The 12,618-nt window shown below is 37.6% G+C and overlaps 2 protein-coding genes across 2 annotated transcripts; one reads left to right on the top strand and one right to left on the bottom strand.

Moving 5' to 3' along the window:
- Positions 1–741: 741 nt before the first annotated feature.
- LOC104234799 (uncharacterized) lies at positions 742–4,385 on the top strand. Its single transcript, XM_009788433.2, has 5 exons — positions 742–1,232; positions 1,676–2,283; positions 3,127–3,424; positions 3,770–3,851; positions 3,976–4,385. The coding sequence occupies exons 2-5, from the start codon at positions 1,740–1,742 to the stop codon at positions 4,180–4,182; spliced, it is 1,131 nt and encodes a 376-aa protein (XP_009786735.1). The 5' UTR covers positions 742–1,232; positions 1,676–1,739; the 3' UTR covers positions 4,183–4,385.
- A 292-nt stretch (positions 4,386–4,677) lies between these two features.
- On the bottom strand, positions 4,678–11,430 carry LOC104234800 (heterogeneous nuclear ribonucleoprotein 1). Its single transcript, XM_009788434.2, has 14 exons — positions 11,315–11,430; positions 11,011–11,159; positions 10,833–10,922; positions 9,532–9,597; positions 9,287–9,352; positions 8,462–8,547; positions 8,323–8,368; positions 8,158–8,212; positions 6,984–7,060; positions 6,730–6,868; positions 6,484–6,620; positions 6,277–6,381; positions 5,506–5,655; positions 4,678–4,926 (listed from the first exon to the last, which is right to left on the bottom strand). The coding sequence occupies exons 2-14, from the start codon at positions 11,029–11,031 to the stop codon at positions 4,864–4,866; spliced, it is 1,101 nt and encodes a 366-aa protein (XP_009786736.1). The 5' UTR covers positions 11,032–11,159; positions 11,315–11,430; the 3' UTR covers positions 4,678–4,863.
- Between the last annotated feature and the right edge of the window lie 1,188 nt (positions 11,431–12,618).

The raw sequence follows: 12,618 nt of genomic DNA, 5'->3' as shown, positions 1-12,618 counted from the left end.
ACCAAAACCAGAAAAAAAAAACAGAAAATCGTAAAATAAAACCCAGAAAATTAATGCAATGTACCTGTGATTAAATCGTAATGTGAGAACAACGACGAAAACCCTTTGATTTCAGAAAAGAACAAATCAAAAAACGCGAATAACGGGAAAGAGAGACAGAGACAGTAAAGGACTAGCGTATACCTGGAGAGAAAGTAGTCTTTTAATGAAGAAGGGCAAAATAATCTTTTTAAAAGACTTTTTACAAAAAAAAACGGATACGGATACAAACAGAAAGACAAACGGCTATAAGTTAAAAAGGGGCGCCAGTGCAATTTTTACGGTAAGACTTAAAAGATGCGGTTGGAGTTCCTGCCCATTTATTCCAATTCTTATTGAATCATTCAAGTGCAAGGGTCTAAATCTCATTAAAGATTATCCATTCTCCTTCCTATTTACAGGCCCCCACCTTAGAAAAGGCTTTTCAGGAGCAAAAGAGAGAAGAAAACGAGAAGAAGATAAGATGTTTTAAAGTTATTCTGTAGACCATGTTTACTAGTCTAATTAATTTGAATTCACGTGGTATAAGCCATTCTGAGAAGTAAAATGCTCACCTATTGATAAAAATCTTATTTCTAAACTCGAACTGTGACGGTGTGATAGAAGATAAAACTTAAAGAAAGAGGGAATGCATGGAATTAAGGGCAATGATCCAAAAAGTATAACCCGTAATTAAGAAGCTTACTCACGTGGGAATGCCCATTTGTTTGTGACAACTCTTTACCATTTCTTGGCTCTTCTCCACTGTGTCGGTTCTCTCCTTTTCGATAGTTACAAAACCTCTCTTCTATTCCCTCATTTATATGCTTTAGCTGTACAAGAATCTCACTCTCTGTTCACCCTTCTTCTTATTATTGTTAGCTCTTCTTTCAAAAAACAAATTAGCAGGGGTCATTCGTCAAACATCCCATAATAATTGAACCCCATGTTCTTATAATCTGCATTATTAAATTCTTGATTTCTTTCACACCTAGGTGAGGGTGACCTTTCTCCCATTTCTTTATTCTTTTTTCTGTTTTTCCTCTCTGGGATTTAAAAATTGTTTCAGATATCACTACTACCAATACCTTTTCGTCACATTCTGTAACCAAAAATTCACACTATTCAGCTGCTTTACTGAAGCTTTGAGCACCACAACAAAAGTTGATATAAACTAGAGATAAAAAGCCCAACTCTCTGCATTAGTTTAACGGGTAAGGTTCATTTAATACATTTGCTCTAAAAGTTGAAACTTTTTGCTGCTCCCCCTTCTCCCTTCCTTTTTAACTTTTTATTTAGAGGTACATAAGTGGCAATTGGAATAACCAACTTTCTTCCTGATTGGTTGGGAGATACAGTTAATGAAATTTAGGGGGGTTGAAAATCGACTTCTCTGTAAAGTTTTGTCGATTTTGTTCCCTTACTGGCAGTATTTGGCAACTCTTCCAGTGGTCCTGACTTTTGAAGTGACCTATTGATTAATTGCCACAGACTACAAAAAATTGACCACAATTTCAAGATATAGTATTCTTGTTAAGAGTGTTGTTCAAGACAACTTTAGTAGGCAAAATGAATGTGGTGGCTATCTCTTAATGTGATAATAAAGAACTGAAACTAGTTAGATTTATGGTCTCTAATTTCTTACCCACTTGGATAGGGTCATTGTTACAAGATTCAACCAGGGGAACAAGAATGTGACTTGCATTCCATTGTTGAAAATCATGAAGAAGAATTCTACTTTGTTGAGGAATTCGGGTTTATATACAAGCCCACCAACACCAGAATATGGAGATAATCAGAAAGGGTGGAGCTCCGAACGAGTCCCATTGCCGACTCACAGCAGCAGGAGGCATATAAGTGCCACTGCATTGATGCCTTTCAATAGTGGAAGGACAGTGCCTTCAAAATGGGATGATGCTGAAAGATGGATTACTAGCCCAGTGTCCAGTTATGGGGTTTGGAAGACTTCAACCGCGCAAATCCACAGGCGCCCCAAGTCGAAAAGTGGACCTCTTGGGGCTTCTGGCCTTATGTACTTACCAAATTATTCACCCTCCGTGCCGGTCATAGAAGGTGGAACTTTAGGTAACTACATTGCAAATTCACCATTTACAACAGGTGTACTGGTGCCTGATGGTGTATCCCTTCATTATGGTGCTGGTGCAAATCCTGGTGCTCTATATGCTGAGAATAGTATGGCTCGAACAACTAGTGTTCCCAGTCTGCCAGATTTGTGCAGTGAATCTTCGGTGCCAAGCTCCCAAGGTATGCGTTTTATCCCGTGTTAGAGTGGTTAGAGTCCCACATTGGTTGGGGAATGGGCCGGTAGTCTCCTTATATAGACTTGGGCAATCCTTCCCTCATGAGCTAGCTTTTGGGTTGAGTTAGGCCCAAGTGTCATATCTTTACATCCCGATTGCAGAAATATGTTCTAACATAGAGTAGAATTAAACGGGCTCCTTGGAGCAACGATAAAGTATAATTTGCTTGCTTTATACCGATTATCATAGCACAATTCTTCTAAATTAGCCTATGCAAAGTGGATGCATATGAAATGACTATCATTTGAGTGCATTTTGCCAGGAAAAGAAAAGGAGATACATGCAACTGTGGTATGACATAATTCAACCGTTTCATTTGTCGAATATTGATTGTTATCCAATAGATTTAGCAATACTTTCCTAAGTTTTTACCATTATTCTATTTTCAACTCTTGAATCTTAGATTCGTATCACACATCATTGGCAATAGTTTTTTATTTATGACGGTGGTGTCCATGCCAGCTTGTGCGCATCTTGACTATTCCACCGGGTACCTGCTACCTCTCATCGGTACAGGTAGCATTAGCAATAGTATTCCTAGTTTTTGAAGATATTCTTAGAACCTTTTGACATTAATCAAACTTCTTAACTACACTCGAAATCCCTTCCTGATTTCCAGCCCTTGGTTGAGGCTTCTTAAACATTATCAGGTTGACAAGCAAAAGGTTAATTATGGAACATATTGTGAAATCAATGAGATATGAGGTGTTCGAAGAAAGATTTGTCTTTAGAATAGCACATCACTATAAATTAATGATTTTTTGTTGCTAATGAATCCAATGGCCAGATGATGGCACCAAGGAGCCAGATTCTGTTAGCTCCGCAGTTTCAAGGAGAGACATGGCAACACAGATGAGCCCTGATAGCAGTGCCCATGCCTCTCCCAAAGAAAGGTCATCTGGAGCGGAGCAGAACAAGCAGCATTCTGCTAGAGTCGAGATTAGGGATGTGCAGGTGGACAAAGGAGCCCCCATTTCTGGGCACTCTCGGAAAAGCCGGGTGAGGAAACCGAGTAAAGAAACACCAGATGTGATTGGCTCAATTTCACCCTGGGATGTTGCAAATGCAGCAGAGAGCATGTCAAAGTATGTCACTATGCCAATTCATTTCAAGTTTTTGTTTTTGCTTATGCTTTGCAAGGGTATCTGTTATCCTAATTTTCAAGGGAACCGGTATTCCTATGCCCTTAACGCCTACTTCTCCACAAGTTTGTAGAAACTATTTAGACAAGTAGCAGCAATACTTAGCCTTCACAAACACTGGTAATGGTGATAACTCAGATATATTCCCTACATATAAGATGGATGGACATTCTTTCGGGAATATGTATGTCCCTAAGCAACAAATATTACCATGGTATAGGTTTATTTATCAAGGGGCAAAAATTACTATATCGGAATAACGGTTCTGTCTTTCCTCATTTTGTGAAGGACACAAAGAGAGGAAGCAAGGATTACTGCTTGGGAGAACTTGCAGAAGGCTAAAGCGGAAGCAGCAATTCAAAAGCTTGAGGTCCGTTGGACATAAAAGATTGATATCTGAGTACATCTAATGATTAATATACATATCTATCCAGTGTACTTGTCTTAAAGGATAGGCCAAGCATCAAAGGACTTAACTATTGTTTGCATTTCAGATGAAACTAGAAAAGAGGAGGTCAGCATCCATGGATAAGATTCTGAACAAGCTTAGATATGCTCAGTTGAAGGCCCAAGATATGAGACGTGCAACCTCAGAAAGTCACTCCCATCAGCCTCGAAGGAATCCCCAGAGTGTCATTCCGTTTCGGAAGTATTTTAAGATAGCCTCATTTAGCAGTTGCTATGTTTGCCGTATCCGTTAGGTTCTCGTCAGAGTTTGGAGTTAGAGCGTCCTTTTGATCAATGGAACAGATTACTCATAACAGACTGTTCAATCGAGTTTCTGACCTACCTATTCGCTATGTAATTCAAGCCTTCCCACCATCTGTGGCGGAATTCTGTACAGCTGATTTCTGCTGGTCCAAAATCTTTACTAAAGAAAAAACTGGAAAATTTCACTGTGAAATCCTACTCAACAAACAGTAAAAATGGTCTATCCGAGCAATTAAATTCCATTTGCAACTAACCAAGGTACTAACTTTAGGCAGGCGGAAAGCATAGAAAAACACGAACCATGTCCACAACCACTCAGCCTCTCAAACGGATTTAGCTAATACTTAAGCTGCAAAAATGTACTATATTACCCCAATTGATTGTGTTGCTTAACTACTTCTATACTTTCAGATATGACCAAAAAAAAAAAACAATTCTCATCTTTGTTTCTTTGGCACTTCCAATTCAATGGGTTGAGCAGGAAGTGAATTACACAATCCATCAATACTGATCCTTCAATTAAATTAAGGAAATATCAGTAGCACATACATCATAATGTCCGCATATAAGCTGAGTCTAATATGACAGTATATAGGTTGACACCCAACACCTATCATTTAGAAATTGAGACAGCTTCTAACTTCATGCCACACAAGCTACTAGCACACACGCTAGTAGGGCCTGTATCTCATATCTGCTCTTGAAGGTCTCCCTCCACCCAGGCCGTAACCCCACTGTCAAAAACAGATAAGTCACATATTTAAAGGTTATATCATCAGAATTATCATCTGTTGAATTAAGGACAAACGAGAAATAGCCAAGTCATAAGCCCACGGTTGAATATATCTTATTATCAGTACAATCCGGCCTATTTTTTATGCTATACATGTGAAACAAACCTAAAAAATCGACGAAAGAGGTATGAACAAAATAATCAAATAAACTACACCTTAAGTAAAAATCATTGCACCAAAACAACAGAAAGATGTAGTCAGCATGAGAGAGAGACAGAGAGAGTTCTTTCATTCACAAGGAAAGCATCAAATTGCATTGCCATGCCCAGGTCAAACAGATAAGGGGAACAAATTTCACCAGCAAGAGTGTGTCCAGGCAGACCAGCTGAAAGACGCAGGACGAATGTCCAGTAATTGACCATTTTGGAAGGGGAAAGGAGGGTTGAAAATTTAAAATCACCCGGATGAAAAAGGATGTGATTGGATCATGTTAACAATGAGAAAGCAATTCTATCACGGAGTAATAAGCTAAAGATGACATAGAGAGAACTTTATCAAAAGTAAGGTTCAAATACTTACATCATCATAGTCCAGTCCCCCATACATCCTGCCATAGGAACGCATAGGACCGCCATATCCCCCATATGGTTCAGGAGGAGGAGGAGGATCCATCATGTACTGACTACTTGGACCAGCATCATCAAGTGGAGTCGCAGAATCTATTGCAACCTAAAAAGCAAGGTAGAACTAGGAATAAGTGAGAAGCCAAAAGGGATACCCCAAGAAGCTCCTTCTAGGAGGATAAAAAAAATTCAACAGGTAAAAGTTCAAACTTCCCAAAAGGCTAACTTCAAATCGATGTATGTTATAGATGTTGCAAAAAAAAAAAAAAAAAAACAGTTCCAACTTTATCGTCTTTAAGAACAATAATTTCATGCTCCTCTCGTTGCAGAACATCCCAAGTAATGGCCGGGTCAGATTTAAGGTACTTTACACCAATATATGTTTTCAGTTTTGCCAAAAAACGGTTATGCACAATTTTATTGTCTTTAGAACAATCTTCCAGTGCCCTCCCGTCGCAGGACATCCAAGGTAATGGCCAGGTAATTATAAGATATCCCTCACCAAGCGGGCTCCAGAGTAAGGAATTTCCCCCACATCTGGTCCTCCCATTCTTGCTCATCCATGATGATCTTGTTAATTTATTCCCTTCTATAATTCTTTGGGGAAGGAGTCTCCTCACCCATGGTCTCATACAAAACTTGATCAACTGATACTTCAGTATCCACGGTTTTCTTGGGGTATGGAGTTGGAAAAGACAAAAATAGATCTTGGAATCACAACAAATACCTGCTGTCCACATATCTCGTGAGGCCTCCGAGAAACACGATCTGCGACACCATCATCAGCAAATGTGACAAAACCGAACCCTCTGTGCCCTGGTCTCTTGGGATCCTACACCAAATAAGCATTACCATCTTAACAGAATTAAGCAATTACTAAATTACTTAAGAGAATATCTGTTACTAAAAGGCGATAAAATAAAAGAGTTCTTACCTTTGGAACATAAACATCTAAAATACGGCCAAATCTACCAAAATACTGGCGAAGATCTTCAGCTGTTGCCTCTTGAGGTAGTCGACCAACAAAGATCTTCTTGCCCATGCCACGAGAAGGATATCCTCCTCCTCCTCCTGGTTTATTTAATTTAAGTTCCGTTTAGTATATGAAATATGTTAAATGAGAGGCATGATTTCATGATGTTGCATCATTTTAAAGATAAATTTGTCAGTGTTTACTTACGTCCATACATAGAGCTTGGATGATCATATAAGGTGGGAGCACCAAGCGCAGCATATCTAGTTGCACTAATATATGCATTATATGCACCATATCCTCCTCCACCCTGAGGCATCCGACTAACAGGCCTGGAATCTTCTTCCTAGAATCATCAGCACAAAATGCAAAGGTTAATGAATCATCAAAAGCAAATGTGTAAGTTCAATGACATGTCCTTGAACAGCAGATATATCAAAGTTTGGTTATGCAGAGCTTGCCTTGGGCGTTGCTCGGTCGACCACAATTGTGGAACCTCCCAGTTCGTGTGTGTCACCCATCAGATCATCAACTGATTCTGGGCAAACAAACCAAGAGTGACTCAATTTAACGGAAAAGAAGACATATGATAAGCATGCATGTAGGAGACTGGCCCTGTCTTCCCTGGGTACATAAATAAAAACAAGGTGGTAGCTACCACATCCCTACAGCAATTAACAAAACTGAAGTAGGCAGAATTCTTAGGGACGAAGCACAATTACAGGGCCATTAAAAGGTGTTAAGATGCATATCAGCTCAAAATACCTAGAATATATAACTAGAATGCCAGCGGAAACAGTGGCGAATTACGAAATTGACAGAAAAAAATTAGAGGACAAATCAAGGCTGAGATAAAATCAGAACTTCTGTCAAGCAACAGTTAAAAACTCTTCAAATGTCAATTCCTTCCTCTCATCCCAGATCAAGTTTAGAAGTAAGCACCTCGAAAGGCAATATACCAAAGTGTAGAAAGAAGCAGGTGTCATTCCCAGATCGTTTTTCGTTTTCCCGTTGTTGGGTGACAGGTTAAAACTTATCTTTTGTGCTAACTACTGAGCTATTTACTCCAAAAATGAGGGAATTATCAACCACTTACATCTAAAAGCAAAATGCACTTTCCTATAGTGAAGGTGGTGAATTTTCTAGGAGTGCTGGATGAATGTAGAAAGGGAAGAAAACCTTCATATCTGAAGTAATTACTAGAATTTATACCAAATCAAGGTAAAATGTTGATCCAGTTTTAAGGAATTAACTGCACTAAAGTGATTACATCCGGGAAGCACTGACAGATCTAGAGAAATGCAGGTCTCAGTCACTGTCTCACATACTAGAGAAGGAAAGATGTATCTGCAACTAAGAACACTTCATGTTTCTCCTCCCTGAAATATAAGAACAGTGTCTAAACAAGTCTACATATAAAGCATGGAAATGGGTAAAAGAAATTCTCACAGATACAGTTCCTATTGAAAACAGAGTTCCTATCAGATACAATTCCTGCCAAAAATAAGTTACCTATTTTTTTAATTGTTCCTAAAAACCTGGATGCTAAGCCGAGGAATAACTAAAGATAGCCAAAGTACCTGGATAATAGAGAAAAAGTAACTGCAAAAAGAAAAACAAAGACGGGACACATACCAGCATTTGCAAAAGTAATAAACCCAATTCCACGATGTCCCTTTGTAGTTGGATCCTGCAGATTGGGAATAAGATTAATTAATTCATGAATCCTACAATTTAGAGTCAGAACAAGATGCCACAAACATATGTTCTAATAATGAGGTCACAGAGAGACAGGTGAACCTTTGGCATGTATAGATCAGTTATTTCACCGTACTTCTCAAAATAACTGCAAAAGAAATTCAAATAAGGATATTAAGTTCAAATAATGAAACAACCGACCAGCTAGAAACAGTCTTAATGAGCAATTCTTCACAAATACCTTCTGAAAGTAGCTTCAGACACAGACGGTGGAATTCTAGCAACGAAAACCCGGGTAACTTTCTTTGCAGGATGCCTCATCTCCTCCTGCAAAAAGAATGAGTAGCATCTCTATTAGACCTTAACTAGGACCTTTAGATGCAAAATCACTATAAAAATACGACTTAACTTAATCAAAATCATGGTTCGTTCCAAATTAAATTGCAACAAAGAAACAGAATATGATTTAAAAAAAGATTTAGACAGCAATAATAGAAGTTAAATGCAAATTCTAAAAATGATGAGAATCCAGCAATCCACAAGGAATGCTAGATACTGGATTATAAGATCTTTCAAACACAGACCATCATAAACATAAACTCCAAAGTCAAGTATCGAGCAAAATAATCAAGAAACAAAGTGTTTAAGAGCAAGCATATAATGACTAATGAAACTGGCATACATCCTGGGAGAACTAAAGTTTTAAATCATCTGTCGAACAAATAACTGAATGGTAAAGGCCATGAAGAGGACAATATCTTTAAGAAAGCAATGTTTCTACTAATTTGTTGGGCAAGAATCCTTAGAAAAATAAACAAAAAACAAAGGGGAAAAGAAAGTGAAATGGAAACATTCCAGAAGCAGAACACAACTCATTCCAATCATCCAATGCTCATGTTCAACCAAATAAAGAGATCAATAATAAGATCTTTTCAACCATTCCATTTTAAGCAAACATAGCCACTGCAATATATTAATAGACAGCCAAGAAAGTAATGGCACAACATGGGATGAAATACTAATGTAACAAAGAAAACATTGTCAGAAAAGTGTAAAAATAGTGCACCTTTGGTGTCGCCACTTTCACTTCCAGCATTCTGTTTCCAAGGAAGTGCTCCTTAGACAATGCATTCTGCATCATAATAACACAAAAATATGAATATCATGACATGAGAATACAATGAGAAAAGTTAGCATCAAACCCACAAGGCACATGACAGTAAATGTAAACAGAAGGTTTTACTCAAGAGCGGTACATAAACATGCTCGCAACAATGACATGAAAATCAACAAATAAAAACCAAGTATCACCTTCGCATCCTCAACGGTGGAAAATGTTACATAGCCGAATCCACGAGAACGACCAGTAGCACGCTCCTAGATGAAACTATACACATTAGTCGTCTTCATAATAAGATGCTAAGAAACTTTGCGCACAAAAAAGAGACATTGACTACCAGAAGCACTCTAATGCAAACATATAATAACTAAATAAACAAGACAACACACTTCTTGGAAGTTGGTAAAAGAGATCAATCTCTAGAGACAATGGACCTCCCATCACTAAAGTTTGCACACATTAGGAAAGCAACGGCAACTTATTGTGGTTTCTTAACCCCCCACCCCCAAAAAAAAAGTGGTGGAATTTAAGGTTCTCAGTCTGGATATACAAAAAGGGCAGCCCGGTGCACTAAACTCCCGCTATGCGCAGATCCGGGGAAAGGACGGACCACAAGTATCTATTGTACGCAACATTACCCTGCATTTCTGCAAGAGACTGTTTTTACGGTTTGAACCTGTGACCATGGCAGCAACTTTACCAATTACGCCAACGCTCCTCTTCAGTCTGGGTATACACTGCTCTTTATGTCAAGCTTATACTTGTGTTAAAAAACAATCATCATATTATCATAGTGATACGAAAACACACCAGAAATCAAGGACACAAACATATGACCAAACTTGGTATAAGTTAAAGGCAGTTAACCTATTATCATAAACAAATAGTATTGCGGAATCAGTTACCTTAAGGAACGAAAGATGGACAATAAAGAATAGTATGTTGGAGACGAACACAATCCTGCAAAGTGGGAGCATGCAAATAGTGGCTTCTAGTCCTATCTGACATTATTGTTATTTGGTCCTTGGCCCTTCAAAAATCCAACGCAATCTACTAGACAAAATTTTCTTTTTAGACACAGTTTTCATGTGCCCATCAGTATAGTCTACAAAGGATTAGCCCGTTTAAGACATATTCTTGGTTGAGTTCCAAAGGTGACAACTTTTAAGTGGGATAGTGCTGCTATATTTTCCAAGTGGTGGAAACAACAACCTTTTTCTGACAACAAGGTAGGACAAAAAGTTTGGGGGCAATCCGAATGAAATTCCTTATGTTTTTTGTCTCGCCATACAATAACTCTAGTTGTTACAAAAAAAGCTACATGCACGAAAAGTTTGTAAGCATTCCAGCAGATAATAAATGTCTCTTAAGGCAAAAAATTCACAAAAAAATAAAAATCATTTTCAACACCGTAAACAAGATTGCATCAGTTGGTCTATATGTAGCTGAAATAATAGATATCATAAAACTCAAGGTAGCTGCTGGGGCTGACCTTCATGACAATACAGTCCTCCAAGTCCCCAAATTTGATCATATATTCCCTTAGACCTTCTGTATCCACGTCCCATGGGATACCTAAAACCTAAAATCAACAAATAATCACACAAATTAAGATGTAATAAAAGGCTCAAATATGCAATGAAAAATCAAGGAAGAAGCCAAAAACTTACCACGAGCTTCCTCTCCGACATGGTAACGAAGGCTGATTTGAGAAATCGATTAGCGGAGAGGGGAAATCGTTGGATGTACACTCAAATGGCTCACGCGATCTCACCACACCTCTCTCTAGAAACGAATCGCTCACACTCGACGATTCTTCCTGCAGGTAACAGACACACAACACCTCTTTCTCACACACAAATATCATCGTCATCATCATATTTCATAACAAACTCACCGGTTTCTCTATGTCTTCAGATACCAAAGAAATTGAAATTACACAAGTACTCAAAAGATTACCGACGCTCAACTGACCTTAGTGATTCCGATTTACAAAATCCTAACTCGCTCTCTCACTCCGCTCGGCTCGCTCTTTCTCGCGCCGCTCAGCTCAGCTCCTTCAAACCCCAAGACACCGCACCGTGCTTTCTAATCCCTTCAAGCTCACGCCCCCGAAAATATATACCCTATATTACAAATTTACAACTACAGCCCCTATCGATTTTCGAATTGCATAAACAAGAAAATGTCAAAAATGAGCCTTTATGTTTGGGATAGGTTTAAAATGATCCCCTAATAAATTTTGATCTTTCAAGTTTGTTAAAATACACTCTTTTTCTACATCAAAATATTTGATAATCTTTTGTTGTCACATTTAACATAAACTTAGAAGAAGAAAAACTAAAATAAACTCATATTTGGAGGTTCAATTATTATAATTTCTGCCATTTTTTATTTTTATTTGTTGCAATTTATAGTGTTGTGTTTTCTGAGATTTTACGTGATTTTCATAATTTCTGATGTATTTAGTTAAATATTTCTTCTAACAATAACCATAGATTTAACAAACAGAGTTAATTAAATAACTAATGGAGACCACAAGTGCTTAATTTTGTCAAACTTAGAGGACCATAACTACTTCAAAGTATATTTAAAAAGCCATTTTGAACCTAACCCTAAACACATGGAACTATTTTTGTCATATTATCTATGTAACCCAACAAAGTGGTGGAAATTATTTTATTTTTATTTTTATTTTTGAAAATTGTTTGCTTCACCTCTATTTGTCTGATTAATTGAGGTTCGTAAAAATTGGCGTACATATCACCGTTATAATCTTCACGTAGAAGAATAAGCATAGTATTTTTGCCTTCAATATTTATTAAGACCAAATACAAGTTCGGTCTCGAAGGTTGTAGTAGGTGAAGCAATGTTGCTTATTATAGTGTCTTAATGCCATGATATAATCTTGGTTATGTTGACATTTGGTCGATAAACCTATGTAGTGTTTCTATGACAACTGGTTGGTGAAGGATGTGGCATTACTGTTTGATCCAAAATTTAAATTTGGGCTTAACCAATTAGATTTAATAAAATAGAGTAAATCTTAACCAATATTAATGTCCAAAAGATGTGTTAGCTGATTTTATAATAAGAAATGTATAGGTTATATGAATGACAATAAATATTGATAACACTAACAATATTCAATGACCCAAAAAGAGGGGATGACATTAAGTAACAATAAATAGCAACGAGTGACATTTAAGTAAATAAAAGCGTGTAAGTTAACCGAAAATGGATGAGATCCATGGATATTTCTTCTGACAATGATGAAT

This window comes from Nicotiana sylvestris, chromosome 2, assembly GCF_000393655.2.
Source record: "Nicotiana sylvestris chromosome 2, ASM39365v2, whole genome shotgun sequence".
NCBI lineage: Eukaryota > Viridiplantae > Streptophyta > Magnoliopsida > Solanales > Solanaceae > Nicotiana > Nicotiana sylvestris.
This window is presented reverse-complemented; position numbering and strand designations above follow the sequence as displayed.